The sequence below is a fragment of the Rhinopithecus bieti genome, unplaced genomic scaffold (genome assembly GCF_001698545.2).
Source record: "Rhinopithecus bieti isolate Rb0 unplaced genomic scaffold, ASM169854v2 scaffold_6380, whole genome shotgun sequence".
NCBI classification, from domain to species: Eukaryota; Metazoa; Chordata; class Mammalia; order Primates; family Cercopithecidae; genus Rhinopithecus; species Rhinopithecus bieti.
In genome coordinates this window covers 3,954,097-3,971,719 of record NW_016806642.1, presented here as the reverse complement: position 1 = coordinate 3,971,719, position 17,623 = coordinate 3,954,097, and the positions used below count along the sequence as shown (strand labels likewise).

The 17,623-nt window shown below is 41.6% G+C and overlaps 1 protein-coding gene across 2 annotated transcripts; it reads left to right on the top strand.

Annotated features, from left to right (window-relative positions):
* The first annotated feature begins 3,271 nt into the window (after positions 1 to 3,271).
* On the top strand, positions 3,272 to 16,646 carry LEPROT (leptin receptor overlapping transcript). 2 transcript variants are annotated; one of them, XM_017877183.1, is made up of 4 exons: positions 3,272 to 3,564; positions 8,120 to 8,195; positions 12,710 to 12,896; positions 14,641 to 16,646. In XM_017877183.1, the coding sequence occupies exons 1-4, from the start codon at positions 3,549 to 3,551 to the stop codon at positions 14,755 to 14,757; spliced, it is 396 nt and encodes a 131-aa protein (XP_017732672.1). In that variant the 5' UTR covers positions 3,272 to 3,548; the 3' UTR covers positions 14,758 to 16,646. The 2 variants fall into 2 exon arrangements, with proteins under 2 accessions (XP_017732672.1, XP_017732671.1); XM_017877182.1 differs by lacking the exon at positions 3,272 to 3,564 and adding an exon at positions 7,290 to 7,722.
* Positions 16,647 to 17,623: the final 977 nt, after the last annotated feature.

The following is a 17,623-nucleotide window of genomic DNA, read 5'->3' as shown; positions in this document are numbered from 1 at the left end:
AGCTAAAGCATGGAGAAATTTAAATTTATCCAGAGCTGAAGCTTGAGGCTACATTTTTTTTTTCTTCTGAGGATAGGGAGAGATGATACTGTGGTAAACTTATTAATATTTGTTAATTCAGCCAACATTTTGTGTATACTGTATGCAAGATGCTAATAGATATGTTGGAGAAAATTAAGTCAGTGAATGGATTTGATGCCCTGTGAAGCACAGGAGGTTACTGTTATTTCTAATTACTACAAGAATTCTTGCTTCTTGGTGCATAAAATCTACTGCGGGGAACAGTACAAGTGCTGACCATCTGACTTTAGAGTTGAACAGTTTGGGACTTGATCTCAGCTTCCCTATTCACTGGTTACTGGGAGCTTGTTTTCGTATCTATAAGATAGAGACAATAAAACCTAGGTCATCATGTGAGATTATTGAATGCAAGGAGAGAATATTAAAATTCATCCCAGTAAGTCCACTGTAGTCCTAGGCAACAGAGGTTACAGATCTTATACATCCAAGTAACATATCAATGGCAAGTTGGGGATAAGGATTTGGTTTTTAGGGTTTTACTTTCTGTTTTTGGTGACTCTTTTATTCTTGAGAAAATGTGGAAGGAGTAAGCAGAAGAACAGTTTTTTCAGTGCAACATCAGGCAAAAGAAAAGCAGATTTTTTTCAGATGGTTAAAGCCTATGGCAAAATAGCTAACTTTCTCTTTAAGGTGTTTGGTAAACAGGAAAGGACAGCTGGCATGGGCAGAAAACTTGTTCAAGACAAACACCGTCCCAGCATTTTAAAAATTCCAGACATTACCCTGGGGCAAGCATCTCAACTTTTTCTTTCATACCACCTTCCAGGATCTTACTCCTGAGCCTAGGGTGCTCAAACCAAACCCTGCCTCTGACGTGTTGTCAGTTTTCTCTAAAATCACTTATCTTCTGTGAGACTGGAGTCAGGCTGACATGGAAGGCTCCTGCAAACCCTATTTAGGCTCTCTGGAGACAGAGTGGGTGGTTGGAAATGGAAGGGGGAATGAGGGAAATTTAACCCCATAGAATATCTTCCCCATGAGAGTAGCTTAGCACTACATGAAGAGAGCTAAAAACCACAGACTTCCAGGGCTTGTCTGATACACAGGTTCCCTTGAGTGCTCTAACAGGTATTAGAAATAATATGATAGGGAACCAAGCTCTTGTAGAGGAGGGAGAATCTTTTCCTCTACCTATCTTAGGTTCTTCAGTTGGGTCTTTGTGCATTAGACCGGCCAAAGACAGATGAACGAACAAAAGCAAAGCAAGTTTATCAACAGGTGCGTTGTTCATGTAGGTAAAATGGGAATACTCAGAGATGAGCAACTCAAAGGTTTGGTTAGAACTTGGGCTTATATAGCATCCTAGCCAAGGAACAATAAATTTTTAAAGAAATGACAAGATAAAGGACCTTGAGTCTCTAGGGGCAGCAAATTGTGGGAAGACAAATATATGGGAGACTAGTTGCAGATAAAGGCTAAATACTAAAGTTAATCATGTAGATTTTTCTTATGTTGTTTCCAGGCTGACAGGGGTCTACAAATGTCTCTGGTGATTAATCTTTGTCCTTCCTGGTAGAGCAGGCAGGAGGTACACCTTTGTAAACTTACATCCTGCTTTTTGGCAAATGGAGGGCAGAGTGCTTTTCTAGTACCTTGTACCTATTTGCTTCTTCCTAATTGCCTTTAGCTCAAAATAATACTTAAACCAAAGTGGCATACACTGCCAATGCTCTTGAGTAGATTGAAGGCTCCAAAGTAAAAAGTGCCGTGTAGTACGGGATCTCCAAACATCTGCAGTGAGTCAGGTATTACAATGCTGTTTTCAGTGAGTGTGCCATCCGTCTATGAGGAGAAATGAGAGGAGCTAGAAAAATAAACTGACTGACAGAAAGATACTCCACTGAATCAACAGACAGACATTTCTTGAAACAATAACATGCTCTATGTGCAATTTTGAAAAAGTAAACTGAGCAAGGATCCTGAAACGTGATCGTGGTGAGAATTTATACTTCTCAGGTAGCCAGGGGAAGCTAGGTTTCTACGGATTCCTTTGTCTTTCAGTCCTTTTGAAAACAGAAAAAGCAAGAGAAGAGGGACCGCACCATCAGGTAGAGTGGGTCTCAGCTAGAATGAGGGGAAGCGGCCCAGAATCCAACCTCCTCCTAAGAGCTGTGTGACAGGCAAGTCCTACCCTTTCTGCACCTCTTTCCTTAAATGTAAGATGAAGCATTTGGACCAGACTGTTTCAATGATCTTCTAGATTGCTCTTGCCAAAACGGAATTCTCCATTCCTGTAAGATAAGTACACAATGGCTCTCAGAGATCTAAAAACTGCAAACTTTGAGGCCCCAAGGCACAAAAATAATAGTTTTTTTTTTGTTTTTTTTGTAAGGTTCATGAAAGCTTCGGACACAAAAGCTCATATGGTCTTCGTCTCTACAAATAAACCAGGGAGTAAAGAAAAACCCCGCTGGTTTCAATAAAGCATTGCTATTAAGCAAAGCAAACCTATGCAAATATCAAGTTCTTAACGAGATGTGTTTCCTAAGGGGCCTGTCCTCTGGTACCCCGCCCCTCCCCTTCCACAGTCATGTGAAGGCAGACAGGCACACACTCGCACACAAGCACGCACTTGGGAGCTCAGGGAACATAACACTGGTTAGTGAGTCGGTGTCCCTCTCCCATCGACTGCAACTTTTCCACTCCTCTCTCCTCCCTCTCTCCACTTTCTACATCTCCGTTCTCAGGAAGGCTCAGGGAGGATCCCCCGCTGCGTGCACTGCGTTCTGAGCTGCCCTGGAGAGACTCTGGGCCCGAGGTCCGGGCGGAGCCAAGGTCCCAGCCCACAAATGGAACGGGCTTGAGGATTACCTGAAGGGCTCAGGATCTAGGAATAGGGTCCAGGGCACTGGGTTGGGGTTACTCTGGGAAAGCTTTGTGGGGCCAGGTGGGGTCTTAGGGCTGGAACTGGACTCTGGGAGCTGGGGGCAGAGTTCTAGACTGGCAGGAACGGAGTTCTGAGTGGTGGGGCGGGGCGGGACCAACAAGGGGCGGCCTCTGACAGTTGGGGGCGGAATTCTGGGCCGGTGAGGGATAGGGCGGGACCAGCAGGGGCGGCCTCCGCGAGCTAGGGGAGGAGCTCTGCACTATCAGGGGCGGGGTTCTGAGTAGCTGTAGCGGGGTCTGGAGCAGCAGGCGCTGCCTCTGCGAGCTGGGGGAGGAGCTCTGTACCGTCAGGGGAGGGGCTCTGAGTAGCGAGGCGGGGTCTGAACTAGCAGGCGCGGCCTCTGCGAGCTGGGGGCGGGGTTCTGCACCGGCGGGGGCGGGACTCTGAGTGGTCGGGGAGGGGTCTGGACCAGCAGGCGCGGCGTTTGCGAGCTACGGTCGGGGTTCTGCACCGGCGGGGGCGGGGCTCTGCGTGGCCGGGGCGGGCTCGGGATCCGCGGGGCGACTCCCGGTCTGGCTTGGGCAGGCTGCCCGGGCCGTGGCAGGAAGCCGGAAGCAGCCGCGGCCCCAGCTCGGGAGACATGGCGGGCGTTAAAGGTACATCGCGGTCCCCGGCCAGCTCGTCGTGTGGTGGGGTTGCCACCTCCGTTCCAGTCAAGCCTGGGGCTGCGCCTTCCGCGCGCCGCTGGGGAACGGCCTCACCACCCTTCCCGCCTCTCCGGGTGGGGAGGCGATCGCCCGCTCCCTTCTTCCCTTGGGGTGCGGGTGGAGCGGCGTTTCGGGGGAGCCTCGGCCGTTTTTGCGAGGCCGCTAGCCTTCCTGCCCTCCAGTGGCGGCACCAGACCCCTGCCCAGGCGGAGCCCTCGGCGAGAGCGGCGCCCTCCACCCCTCCCGAGTTTTTAAACAGGGTTTCCACTTCTTGACGTGTCCACCCTAACGCCTTTCCTCCGGTTTTCTGCCCCACCGCAGTTTCCTGTTTGCTACAAAGGACGCTTTGTCTCCAGCGTTCTTAGCATTGAGAAACTTAATCCTCTTTTTCCTAATGATTTTTCCAACTGGGCAGAGTTGACCGCGGGCGGGTGTCAATGGAAAGCACCCAGAAAGACGGTGTTTCTCGCAGTCGTGGAGAGTAGATTACGTGTAATTTTAATACTGCTTTCTTCGTTGTTTTCTCTGTTCGTCTATGCAAAGAGAAGAAAGTAGTGTTTGTGTAGTATGTGTTTTTTGCATGGGGCAGTTGATAAAAACACCGCGTACCTTATCTGTATGGCTTTAGAGCAATGTGAGACGGAAAAGGTTTTTGGCAAGGCTTCCTGTATTTTGGTAGGAAACCATTCCATTTCTAATCTGTCGAATAGAGTAGCATGACTTGTTTTTATATTGGGGCTTGTATCATCCTTGAAATTTGCACCCAAAGATATCCCCAGTTAATATCTGCTATAAACATGTGTATACACGAGTACGCCTCTGTTCACTATGAATTTATCCGAGTGTGTGAGATGTTAGCGGCAGACATACTTTATCATTATTTCTGACTGACTTTTATACTCAATGTCAGTTTAGTAAACATGGTTTACTTGGAGAGTATCGACGTGTTATACATCCTTTTGAAGCCAATGCTGAAAACATGAAAAGTAGTGTCTCAGTACAACACATGATCAGAAACTACCAAATCATGATCATGTTCCATGTGTGAATGTGTTAGAAAATTGTGATGTGGTGAAAGAAAAAGGAAGTCCGAAATGGAAAAGGACTAAGGGAAGGAAGCATTTTACAGATTCTTCAACTTTTATTGAGGAACTACTGTATGCCAGAGACTTAGGATACAAAGATAGATGAGAAGTTATTGGTGGATGACAGAGCTGGAAATAATTATATTACTATGTGAGTGTTTATGGTGTGCTCAGATGCGGTGGGAGAACAGAGATGGTAGGTTGGATGTTTGTCCTCCAAAAAGATATATTCAGGCTCTAATTCCCGAGTACCCGTGAATGTGATCTTACTTGGAAGTAGTGTCTTTGCAGATATAAGCAAGTTAAAATGATACTGGTTTAAGGTGGACCCTAATCCAATGACTGGTGTCCTTATAAGAAGAGGGGAATTTAGACATGGAGACATACAGGGAGAATACCGTATGAAAATGGAGACAGAAATTGGAGTGATGCAGCTGCAAAGCCAGGAGCACCAAAGATTGTTGGCAACCGTGTTGGCAACTACTGAGTGTTAGGAAGAGGCAAGGAAGGGTGCTTCCCTGCAGCCTTCAGAGGGAGTGTAGTGTCGCTGCTGACACCTTGGTTTCAGAAGTCCAGCCTCCAGAACTGTCAGAAGATAAATTCTGTTGTTCTCAGCCATCCAGTTTGTGGTACTTTGTAAGGGCAGCCCTAGGAAACTGATCCAGATGGGATCAATTTCCCGTGCTTCACAGAGAGGACTGTTTTCACAGAAGAGGCGATGCTTGAACTGAATCTGAAGGGATCAATATGGCTTCGCTTGGCAAGGCATGGAGTGAAGGTGGAGTGTATCCCAACGGGGGAGGACAGCACGTGACATGGTGCAGGGCACGTGAAATAACACGCCTTCTTTTCTTCAGGTACTTAAGCTTCATTAGTAAGACTGGAACTTAGTGGTGAGGGTTGAAGCTGGACAGGCAGTTAGGAATGAGTCAGGCCATGGGGAGCCTCCATGCCAGAACAACTTGTAGGCTGTGGAAGCAACTGCAAAGGGATAGCAGCAGTGATATATATAGTTGAAAGATCACTGTCTGCTGTGTAGAGGATGGACTGGAAGAGTCACAGAGGCAGGAATGAGAGAATAAGGGCCTGCACCAGGGCTGTAGCAGAGAGTTTAAGAAGTCTGGGAGATTGAGTCACCTTGACTTACTGATTCGCTGGAAGGTGGAATGCAATTATGGTGTCAGCCCTCTAAGATAGGACCTTTAAAGGGTGGGGATAGTGGTTCGTTTTTACACGTTACACATGTTGAATTTGAGGTTCTTGTTGACTGTCAAGGCAGAGAAGTCCAGATTGGAGGTGAAAGTACAGGCCTAGTTCTATAGGACCTACTCTGGGCTGGAGCATCAGTTGTGGCCGGGCCCTTGTGGTACTGGGAGCTTTGGGTTGAACGTAAGTTTTCAGCTGGAGTGTGTGGAGTGAAAAGAGAGATGGGATTGGATTTTTGGTCAGCTCCAACTTTAAGAGATACAGATGATGTGATTCCTGAAAAAAGAGGAAAAAAAAAAAAAAGACCGAAAAGAATCAAACAGAAAGATGGTTGTGAACCTTGAGAAACTGGTATCAGAACAGAAGGAAGAGGTCTGCAGTTCCTAGCTTTGACAGGCCTCATGGAGGAGGGGTTACTGCAGATGGTCAGGCACAGAGGAGGGGAGCAAAGCCCACCAGGAAAAGATCATCTGTAATGAAATAATATGTGGTATTTGCTTTCCATCCACACATGGGCATTTTCCATTAAAGAGTGGAAATGTAAAAGATATGTTAAAATTGACAGTTTTCTTTGTCCCCTAGCATCTGTATACTTTAAGATGTTTTTTAAAAAGCACTTTGGCAGCTTCCTATTAAAGAGTCTCTCTAAATCTTCTCTCAAGTAAAAGGAAGCAATCAAAAATGTTCATTAGCTTAATTAATTAAATTCTAATTATGAGTATTATGGACTTTTTTGGGAAGAAAATTTGGATAAGATAGTCTCCTATGCTTTTGATTTCTACTTTTATCAAAGAACATTGCTAAAATGAGTAGATACTTGAGTCAGTCAGCATTTATTTGACTACCTCCTTTTGCCAAGCACTTTACATAGATTATCTCATTTAATTCCCATAAGCTCAGTAAGGTGGCACCATTATTTCCATTTTACAGGTGAGAAATCAGGTTCAGAGGTTTAGCTTCTACCCAAGGTCATAAGACCAGATGGTGGCAGAGTTAAGATTTGACTCATATTTGTGACTCAGAGCTCAAAATTTTTTAACAACCTTGATACTGTTTCTCACTCAGCAGCACAACAAGGGCAAATACATTCCTACTCCTGCAGAGACTAGTGTCCAGTAGATACAGGGAATAAATATTTTATTCAGTGGACACTAGTTGGGAATTGTTTCCTACAAAGACATGAAAACAATCTTCAAATACTTGAATTACTGTGGTTAGGGGAGGCAAAATGATCAAAGGTATATATTACAGGGAGGCAGTTCTGGATATAATTTAAAGAAGGAGGGCTTTCAACATTTAGAAACTGTTGGAATTAAATTAAACCTGTCTTGGGTGGTAGTGAGTTTTCCTTCACTGGAGTTGTGTGGACCGACTGACTGCCCTCTGGTGGCAAATATAGAGGGAATTCATACATTGGATAGGGGTTAGGTATTGGAATTACTTGAGACCTTTGTAGAGCTTATGATTTTAAGGTGGCAGACATGGGTCATTGTCTTAATCAGTTTGGGCTACTATAAGAAATATATTATAGACTGGGTGGCTTAAACAACCAACATTTAGTTTCCACAGTTCTGAAGACTGGGAAGTCCAAAATTTTGGTGCAGTCAGATCTGGTATCTGGTGAGAACCTGCTTCCTGGTTTGCAGGCCTGCTTTCTGCTCTCACATTGGAGAACAGAGGGAGAGAAAGAGAAGAGCATGTGCTCTACTTTCTCTCTTTTTACAAGGACACTCATCCCATCGTGGAGACCCCACCCTCATGACCTCATCTGAAGCCAGTTATCTCCCAAAGACCCACCTCCTAATGGCATCTCACGGTGAGAGGGGTGGAGCCGGGAAGGTTTCAACAGATGAATTTGAAAGGGACACACACAATGCAGTCTGTAACAGGGGTCAAGTGTAACCTCAGTGAAATGAGTAAATTGCTACTTTTGCTTGAATTTGGGACCTTTTTTTCTTTCTTTTTTTTTGTAAACATTTTATTGATAAATGATTCACATACCATAAAATTAACATTTTAAACTATAAGATTTCATGGTTTTTAGTATATTCAGAAAGTTGTGCAGTCATCACTACTATCTAATTCCAGAAAATTTCGTCATCTCCCAAAGAAACTCTGGACCTATTTAGAAGTCACTCCCCATTTCCCCAAACCCTGTAGCCCCTGACAACCTGTACTGTGGGAACTTTAACTCTTGGCTTTATTTTTCACAGCTCTTGTGGCATTATCCTTCAGTGGTGCTATTGGGCTGACTTTTCTTATGCTGGGATGTGCCTTAGAGGATTATGGGTAAGTTATCATTTCAAAAAGAACCATTCCTCTTTCTGTGTCTTTGCCACTATTAGTATGGGTGTTAGAGAGTTTGGTCAATTTAGCACCAAGTTCTAACCAATGAGTTAGTGGAGCCCAGATTATGAACACCGTCCCTTTGTGGGTCAGGTGTACTTTTGCAGAAAAAAAAAAGGCTCTGTTAAAAATTGATGTATTCATTCCGTGAGCATTTGTTTAACACCTACTCTGGACTAGCTGGGGACACACAAATGAAGAGACACAGTTCTGTCCTCAAAGAGGTACAGTTCTAGTTGGGAATGAGAGACAGGCAAACAGTCTGGTCAGTAAGATGGCAGCTGCAGTGGAGATGCCGGCCAAGTATGCTGGAGCTCAGATAAAGTGCTCCTGAGTTTCAGTGGGACAGTCAGGGAAGGCTACATGGCAAAGGTTGTATCTGAGCCAAGACTTGGTGGATAAATAAGAATTTCTCAGGCTAATGAGTCAGGGGAGGACATTCCAGGCAGAGGGAACATTCTACACATTTTTTTATTCAACCATTGTTGGTTGAATGCTTCCCATGTGCCAGCCACTGTGATGGGAACTAGGGATTAAGACATAAGAAAACAAAGGTCCTGCTCTGTCAGAGTTTGTGTTTCAGTGGGGGAGACAGAGAGTAAATAACAAAAGTGTGCATACTGCCAGAGGTAGAAGTGGTACAAAAGATGAAGAGCATAGAAGCTGGGAAGACAGTGGTCCGGGAGGGCCTCTCAGAGGAGGTAAAAAGTGAGAAGAAATGTCAAGAAAATCATGAAGCAGGTCATACAGATCTCTAGGGAAAAAGTGCTTTAGGCACCAGGAAAGCTGTATGCTAAGGCCTAGAGACATGAAAGCATATATAGCCTTTTCAGGAAACCACACGTGGTACATTATGGTACAGCATAAATTGTAGTTGGAGTGGCAAAAGAAGGGTTAGTCAAGAGTGCAAAATTCAGCACTTAGGGCTCTACATGCCTGCCATGTAGAGGAGGTTCCATTTTATATATCAGACAATAGGAGCTGGGAAAATATCTTGAGAATGGGTTTGGAGGAGGGGGTTATGTTAAAATGTCATTCTGGCCATAACGTGAGACCAGATAGGAAAGAGCTGAGACTGCAGTCAGGGAGAATAGTAAGGGACTACTGTCATAAATCAAGCAAAATTGAGGGCTGGGGTAGCAGGAATGGAAAGAAAAGGAGAGTGAGTTAGGAAACCAAACCAACCAACAGGTTTTGTTATTTGATGTCAAGATTCAACAAGGAGAGAGAGTTCTTAGATGTCTCCCAGGTGATTGGCTTGAACAACCAGATAGAAGATGATATGATTAGGCTGGGCACCGTGGCTCACGCCTATAATCCCAGCACTTTGGGAGGCTGAGGCGGGTGGATCATGAGGTCAAGAGATCGAGACCATCCTAGGCAACATGGTGAAACCCCATCTCTACTGAAAATTAGCTGGCCGTGGGGGCGCACGCCTGTGGTCCCAGCTACTTAGGAGGCTGAGGCAGGAGAATCACTTGAACCCAGGAGGCGGAGGTTGTAGTGAGCTGAGATCGTGCCACTGCACTCCAGCCTGACAACAGAGCAAGACTGTCTCCAAAAAATAAAAAAATAAAAAATAAAGAAGATGAAGATGATGATGTGATTAAGTGAGACCAACTGAAGTGAGTTGTTATGACAGTGATGAATTTAAATCCATCACCACAGTCCTGGCCAACTATTATGGAAATTGTTTAAACCCAAGAGGGATCCAAATATAAGCAGTCACTTATATTTGTTTAGAACCTTCACAGCAATTACTTTATTCTAGATTTAGGAATGTAATAGGGTGTTATTATCCTCATTTCTTGCTGGGAAACCAAAGCCCAGAGTAGTTAAAGACTTACCCAGATTGCACAGCAATAAGTGACAGAGGCTGGGCATGGTCACTCATGCCTATAATCCCAGCACTTTGGGAGGCAGCAGTAGGAGGATTGCTTGAAGCCAGGAATTTGAGACCAGTCTGGGCAACAAAGTGAGACCCCATTCTACAAAAAACTAAAATAAAATTAGCCAGGCATGGTGCCTGTAGCAGGGTTGGGAGGCTGAGGTGGGAAGATTGGTTGAGCCTAGGGGTTGGAGGCTGCAGTGGGCTGTGATCGCACCACTGCAGTCCAGCCTGGGCAACAGAGCGAGACTCCGTCTCTTAAATAAAAAAGTAAAAAAAAAAAAAAAAAAATTAAAATGGCAGACATGGAAATGGAGCTCATGTTCTTATGTGCTTGACCAAACATTTTTCCATTATTCCACAACCAACTGTAAATCTAGGAGTTTTAATTCTCTGTGATACACTGGGTCTTTGTAAGGTAAGAAAATGACTCATTACTGCTACTACAAAGAAGTTTATTTTCTATCTTTATTTTAATTTTTTGTTTTTTAGAGATGCCACAACACCCAGCTGATTTTTAAAAAAAGTTTTTGTAGAGACGGAGTCTCTCTGTGTTGCTCAGGCTGGTCTTGAACTCCTGGCCTGAAGTCATCCTCCCGCCTTGGCCTCCCAATGCTGTATCTTAATGATAGTGAACCAGGATTGTCATCTGTATTGGAAGTCAGCAAACTGCCACATATAACCGGCTACCTGTTTTTGTAATAAAGGTTTTATTGAAATACAGCCATGCTCATTTGTTTATTAATTATCTTTGGCTGCTTTTGCATTGCTCTGCCAATTATCTTTGGCAGAGTTGAGTAGTTGAGATAGTCTTTATGGTTTGCAGAACCTCATTATTTACTCTTTGGCCCTTTACAGAAAAAGTTTGCCAACCCCTGGCCTACATGTTTACTGAATTGTATATACTTAATATTTACATTTTATATATAAACAAGGTTTCTTGTATATGAACATTTCTCTTAGTTGGACTTTGGTGGCTTACTATGAATGGAAACATAGAGTCAGGTTGTTTTTCACAAAACTGTCACTATATTCCAGGAAAAATTAAGAGTTCTTGGCTGTGGTTATGTCAGGTGACAGCTATTTCTATTCCAAACCCCTTCCCTTCTCTGTATCTCCTTTCTCACTGTTCAAAGAAGGGCTGTGAAGTAGAGAATGTCTAAGGGCTCCTTCCCACAATATTGTTTGGTGATTCTTGAAACATGCTAACATCCCTCTACTTTAAAATCAGGAGTCCAAATCCACTGTTTCCGTCCTGAGTCCTCTTGAAGGATACATTCCCTTCTTGCCTTTTGGTTACGCAGATCTGTGGCTGGAATGGGAGGCTTTCATTAGTGTGGCTTCATCCTCACTCCTGCTTGTAGGTGCCATCTGGGTGTATCTGTGTGATCACAGTATTGTGGCGATATGAATTACTGTGGTGTATAGATGAAAATGAGCAGAGACTTTTTTTTTTTCTTAAGAAATGAAGCATAACAAATGTCTGATGGAGAAAAAAAGATTATTTTTGAAGTATTTATAGAGAAAATACCGTTGGAAACCAGATGGCAATTTTTTTTTTTTTTTATAATTGCGAAACATTGAAATTTGGGAGGAAAACAGTTTTGTTTTGTTTTTACATTACACTGTTAATTTTGAGCTCTTATAATGAAGCTTAGAGTACATCTAAGGTTTTCACTAGTGAGCATATTTATTTTCATGCTTTCTGTACTTAAAATTTATTTGTTATTTTATTCATTTAACAAGTGTAAATGGAGTACATCATTCTAGGCCCTGGAGATAAATGGCATTTGACCAAGACTAATCTATCAGATGGGAATAAGTGTTGTGCAGAAAGTTAAAAGATGGTGGTATGTTCGAGGGTGACCTGGGGTACTTTAGAATAGATGGCCAGGGAAAGTTCCGCTTTTAGAAAGGAATCTGTCAGTTTAGATCACATGGTACGAAGGAGTCAGCCAATGAGAAGAACATTGCAAGCAGGCAGCACAGCTAGTGCAAAGGCCCCAGGATAACAGTTATGAGCTCAGAGTGTTCAAGGAACAGAAAGAAGGCTGGTGTGGCTACAGATTAAGCAAATGAAGGGAAAGGAGTACAAAATGAATGGAAGAAGTAGATAATACCAGACCATGTAAGGCTTTGTAGGCAAGGACAAGGAATTTGGGTTTCAAGCCCTTCAAAGGTTTCAAGCATGCATGCACTCAAAAGATCTTTACCAAATTAGCTTTTGCAAGACACTCTACTATGTTCTACAGGGAAAGCAGAAATGACCAAGTTAAAATTCTGTCTCTAAAGAAATTGTGGCTCAGTGGTATAGAAAACAGTAGTTTCTAGAGATTATATTATACAGTGGTTTCTTGGTTTCTTAACACAATATAAGCTACCTACATAGTAATTTTAAAATTATCACTACTTATCTGGTAGAAATCATCTTATGTTCTTATATTCACAATTAATTAATTTTTTGACCTAAACATTTAAAATAGCAATGATTTTGAAATAGTAGTATGTCTTTCATTTAAAATGTAACTGTTACTTTTCTTTTTGGATTTTGCCTGGGTCCAACTGACAGCGTTTACTGGCCCTTATTCGTCCTGATTTTCCACGCCATCTCCCCCATCCCCCATTTCATTGCCAAAAGAGTCACCTATGACTCAGACGCAACCAGTAGTGCCTGTCGGGAACTGGCATATTTCTTCACTACTGGAATTGTTGTTTCTGCCTTTGGATTTCCTGTTATTCTTGCTCGTGTGGCTGTGGTAAGTTTTATTTTCTATTGTTTTGCTCAACTGTTGCTGAGTTTACTTCAGAGGCCTGTGTCTGGGACCTCCATTTCATGTTCATTACTTAGGCTTTATACTCAGGGCCATGTATTTTTAGTGTCTCTGTTCCTCTACTTTAGACCTGCCTATCAGTAGCTCGACCATGCTTTCAGAGTTCTTTCTTTATTTCTCTTACAACTTTTAGCCAGACTAGATGATTTCTTACTTTTTCTACTTTAAGTTATTCTCCGGAATTGTTCTTAAATTCCTGCCTCTTAAGTCTTACAGTAATCCACAGATACTATGCTAGCAGTACTTTTCTAGTTGCAAGATGAAGATATTTCAAATTCTTCTCCTGCAAATGGGATCATGGACTCAACTCTCAATGCAGTAGAATAGGTATATGTTGAGGGACAACTATGTAACTTCCAGAAAATGCAGTGAATAAGATGACATCTTCACTTCCAAGACAAAAACTTTCTTTTTGTCTTCAAAGTACACATTGTAGGTATAATTTATTCAATTATTTGATGTTCACTATCTTCCCTCCTATTTGATTTTATTCCCTCCAATTATATTCTGTTTTAATTTTATGAAACTCTTATCTGAGGCATTAAATATCAGATGAGCGCAAGTCTTGTTTATTTATTCAATAAATATCTTTGGAACAACTGCTACTGTAAAACACCAGAAATAAGAAATAGGTACTGTCTCTGCTCCCAAGGAATATAGAAACCAGCTTGCTGGCTAAGTATACTGTAAGTGTACTATGTTAGATGGTTGAAGCATGATCAGAATGCCATAGGGGCACCAAGAAGAGAGAAATTCCAACTGGCATTTGATAGGGGCCTCTAAGGATAAATAGCATTTGTGTTAAAGTAGGATGGCTGTTATATGGAATGACATTCAAGTGTAAGAGTGCAGTGTATGGAATAAAGAAGAGTCCAGTGTGGTAGAGCTAAAAGAAAGTTGTTGAGATTAAGGCTGGAAAGGTTGTGAAACCTGACCAACAAGGGTCTTGAACTTTGTCTAGATAATGGAGAAGGATTGAAGGTTTTTTAATACAACAAGATTGTCATGACTTTATTCTTCTTGTGCTTTAGACCAGCACTTCTTAAGCGCTGCAGTAAATATTTATATTTTTTCCTTTCAATACTGCCATCATGTTTTGTGAAGAAACTTTCATTGACGTTTCTATTGATTAAAGTAAAACAAAAAATGCCCACTAGAGGGTACTCTCACCCCCAAAGGTGCTTCTGTAAAACCATCTACAAATCATCTACCAAGCTGGAAAGCAGTTTTCAGTTGTATAAAGACTATTATTTAAAGTCTTTTCTTGCCTAGAAAAGAAACAAACAAATTCATAACTCTCCAATTTTTATTTTCCATGAAAGAAGTTGATGTGTGCAGAACTTTCAGTACCCAATATTGTAATTGCCCTATTTATAATCTTACCACTTGAGTTTTACTTAAGGCAATCATTGTCAATTAAAAACAAGTAGAGAAATATGTCTAATTGGGAAAATGTTAAGGATGATACCAGATTTAATTAACAAGTATCACAGAAGTAATTAGACTCATTACTGAACAGTTCATTGTCTCCTGTCTGTTACATTATTAAGCCTTCTAGCAGCTTTGTGTAATATTTCATTGGATGTTTCTAATGCAGAAAATAATAGAGATTGCAAAGAGTACACTATGAAGGAAGTAAGGATTTAATCCTTCTTTTCTTGTCTTTCAGATCAAATGGGGAGCCTGTGGCCTTGTGTTGGCAGGCAATGCAGTCATTTTCCTTACAATTCAAGGGTTTTTCCTTATATTTGGAAGAGGAGATGATTTTAGCTGGGAGCAGTGGTAGCACTTTATTCTGATTACAATGCATTGAATTTCTTAGAACTCATACTATCTGTATACTTGTGCACATGCGGCATTTTACTATGAAATTTAATATGCTGGGTTTTTTAATACCTTTATATCACGTTCACTTTAAGGAAGACTTCGTAAGGAAAAGATGAGTTTTATTCTCAGCAAATAGAGCTGTCAAATTTAGATTATGTTACTCAAATTTTGTTACTCGTTTGGCTGTTCATGTAGTCATGGTGCTGTCAGACAATATGTTAGCCCAGTCTTGTAGACAGCTGCCACCTTACGCAGTGCATCTAAACCTTTTGCTTGGGGATGTGCTTGGAGAGGCAGATAACACTGAAGCAGGTCTCTCATGGCCCAGGAAGGCAGGGGTGGTTCCCTCTTTGTATTGTAGTCCATGCTTTTCAAAGTGTGGCCCACAGACCAAGAGCCTCAACATTTCCTAGGGCCTTTTTAGAAATGCAGAATCTGAAGCCCCACTCTGGACCCAGGGCATTTTGATGAGATCCACAGTTGTATGCACATGAAAGTTCGAGAAGCATCGTCATAGAGAAGTAAACATCACACCCAACTTCCTTATCTTCCCAGTGGCTAAACCACTTACCCTCTCTGGGTGTTACCTGCTCATTTGTTTGAAAACAAACAAAAGTCTCACCTGCCCTCATGCTGAGGACAAGTTCAGATGTTCAAGCCTGTAATATTTAGGCTGTTCCTCAAATTTGTGAAAAGTGTTCTCAGAATTGGGAGATAGTCAAAGGGTACAAAGCCTCAGGAGCAATAAGTGTGATTTTTTTTTTTTTTTAAGATCACTTGCACAGCATGCTAAATATAGGAATAATTGAATGTATATTTCAGTATTGCTAAGAGAGTAAATTTCTAATGTTTTCATTAAAAAGTTAAATATTTGAGGTCATATGTTAATTAGTGTAATCATTCCACCTTAGATTCAAAACTGATAACACCATATTGTACCCTATAAATATATACAATAATTTGTAAATATATAATCAAAATAAGTTAAAAAACAAAAAAAAACCCCTCTCCCCCCAAAAAATTGTCAGTGGGGAACAGATATATCTTCTCATCTGAAAGGCAATGCTGGGGGAAGAGCTCCACTGAGATGTGGGCTGGGATGCTGGGCTGGAGCCAGCCCCTGCATTAGCAGGAGGGGAAGAATAGATATGTGACTCTTTTACATTTCCTTTATGATCTGGCGCTTCTCCCCAGCTCCTTCCCTCTGCCCCCCACCACTACTCCTCAACAGTTCTGGTTTGCCCTGACTTCTCTACGACTCTGGCTTCTTCCTGAAGTGATACAGGAGCAATGTAAGCACGCAGTGGATAAACTGCTTAATTTCACTACATGCTGATGAACTTATTGTCTTCTGTCCTGTAGATCTTTTCTATATAATTTTATGCCACCCTTAAATGAATCATTGGGTATACATGTCATGTTGGATCCTGTAATCACAGTTTTCCCAGCTCATCTTTTTCTAAGATCTGTTGAGAAAGGGAAATATGGGAAGGAGAACCATTTGATCAGAATACAACCAATAGTCTTTAAGCATTTTTAAAGTATGAAACTGAAATACATTCAAAACACTTAATCCTTGAGGCTTGTGATCTGAGTAATTAGCAGATATGATGCTGGGACCAGAAAATAGAAAGTAATAACTAAAGGATTAATGTGCAACGTTATTTTTTGGACTTGTGCATGATTTTATGTTTTCAATGTCCTGTGTACATATAGAATTGTTAAAGTTGTTATTTCCAATATTTATATTAGAAAAATTATTTAGACACTTTATAATTTTAACTAGCATTTTTAATAATGACACTTGCATTTATTGTATTGCAATAAATTTCACTTTTAACTTTAAAAGTTTAACTTTAAAAGTTTTATTGTGATGTTGCCTTGCCTGAAAAGATCACAAAACGAGATAATTTCTTGATGTTTTAAAATGGGCAGTTTTGAGCAATAATCTGTCCTAATAGAACAATAGCAATAAGTTTTAGGATACCATTTTGAATGTCTAGTTGGTGTGTAATAGCTTTTCTTTCTAAGATGGCAATAATGATTTGTTTCTACTACATTTCACAAAAGTGTTTTTGTTGCTTATACACATTTTCAATAACCAAGATAGCCTTCGTATGTAGCCTTAAAGCATTACCTCTTGATTGTATCTTTAGAGTGATATAAAGTACTTGTATATAGAGTATTTGAAGTGATAGATTATTAGATTTGCTCTGTGTCTGAAAGGAGAGCTATTTATTCTGCAGTGCCTAAATATCATTTAAATAGTAAATATCAGTAGGAAATATTGCTGTATCTGAATATATAATACAAAAGTTTGATCATGGTGACACAAATGTTGGGCATTTTTTTCCTTACAAAAGGCTCTTTTTTTTTTTTTTTTTTTGAGACAGAATCTTGCTCTGTCGCCCAGGCTGGAGTGCAGTGGCACATCTCGGCTCACTGCAAGCTCCGCCTTCTGGGTTCATGCTATTCTCCTGCCTCAGCCTCCCAAGTAGCTGGGACCACAGGCGCCCACCAACATGCCTGGCTAATTTTTTGTGTGTGTTTTTAGTAGAGATGTGGTTTCACCGTGTTAGCCAGGATGGTCTTGATTTCCTGACCTTGTGATCCGCCCACCTCAGCCTCCCAAAGTGCTGGGATTACAGGTGTGAGCCACTGCGCCAGGCCAAAAGGCTCTTTTTTTTTTTTTTTAATTGTACAATGTATTTGGAGATTCAGAGCATAGTGACTGTAGTCTAAAACTGAGATTGCACTTCCAAAATTGCCCACAAGTAAACAATCTTATGAAGGGATTCTTTATCATGTTTCAAACAAGTGGCTTA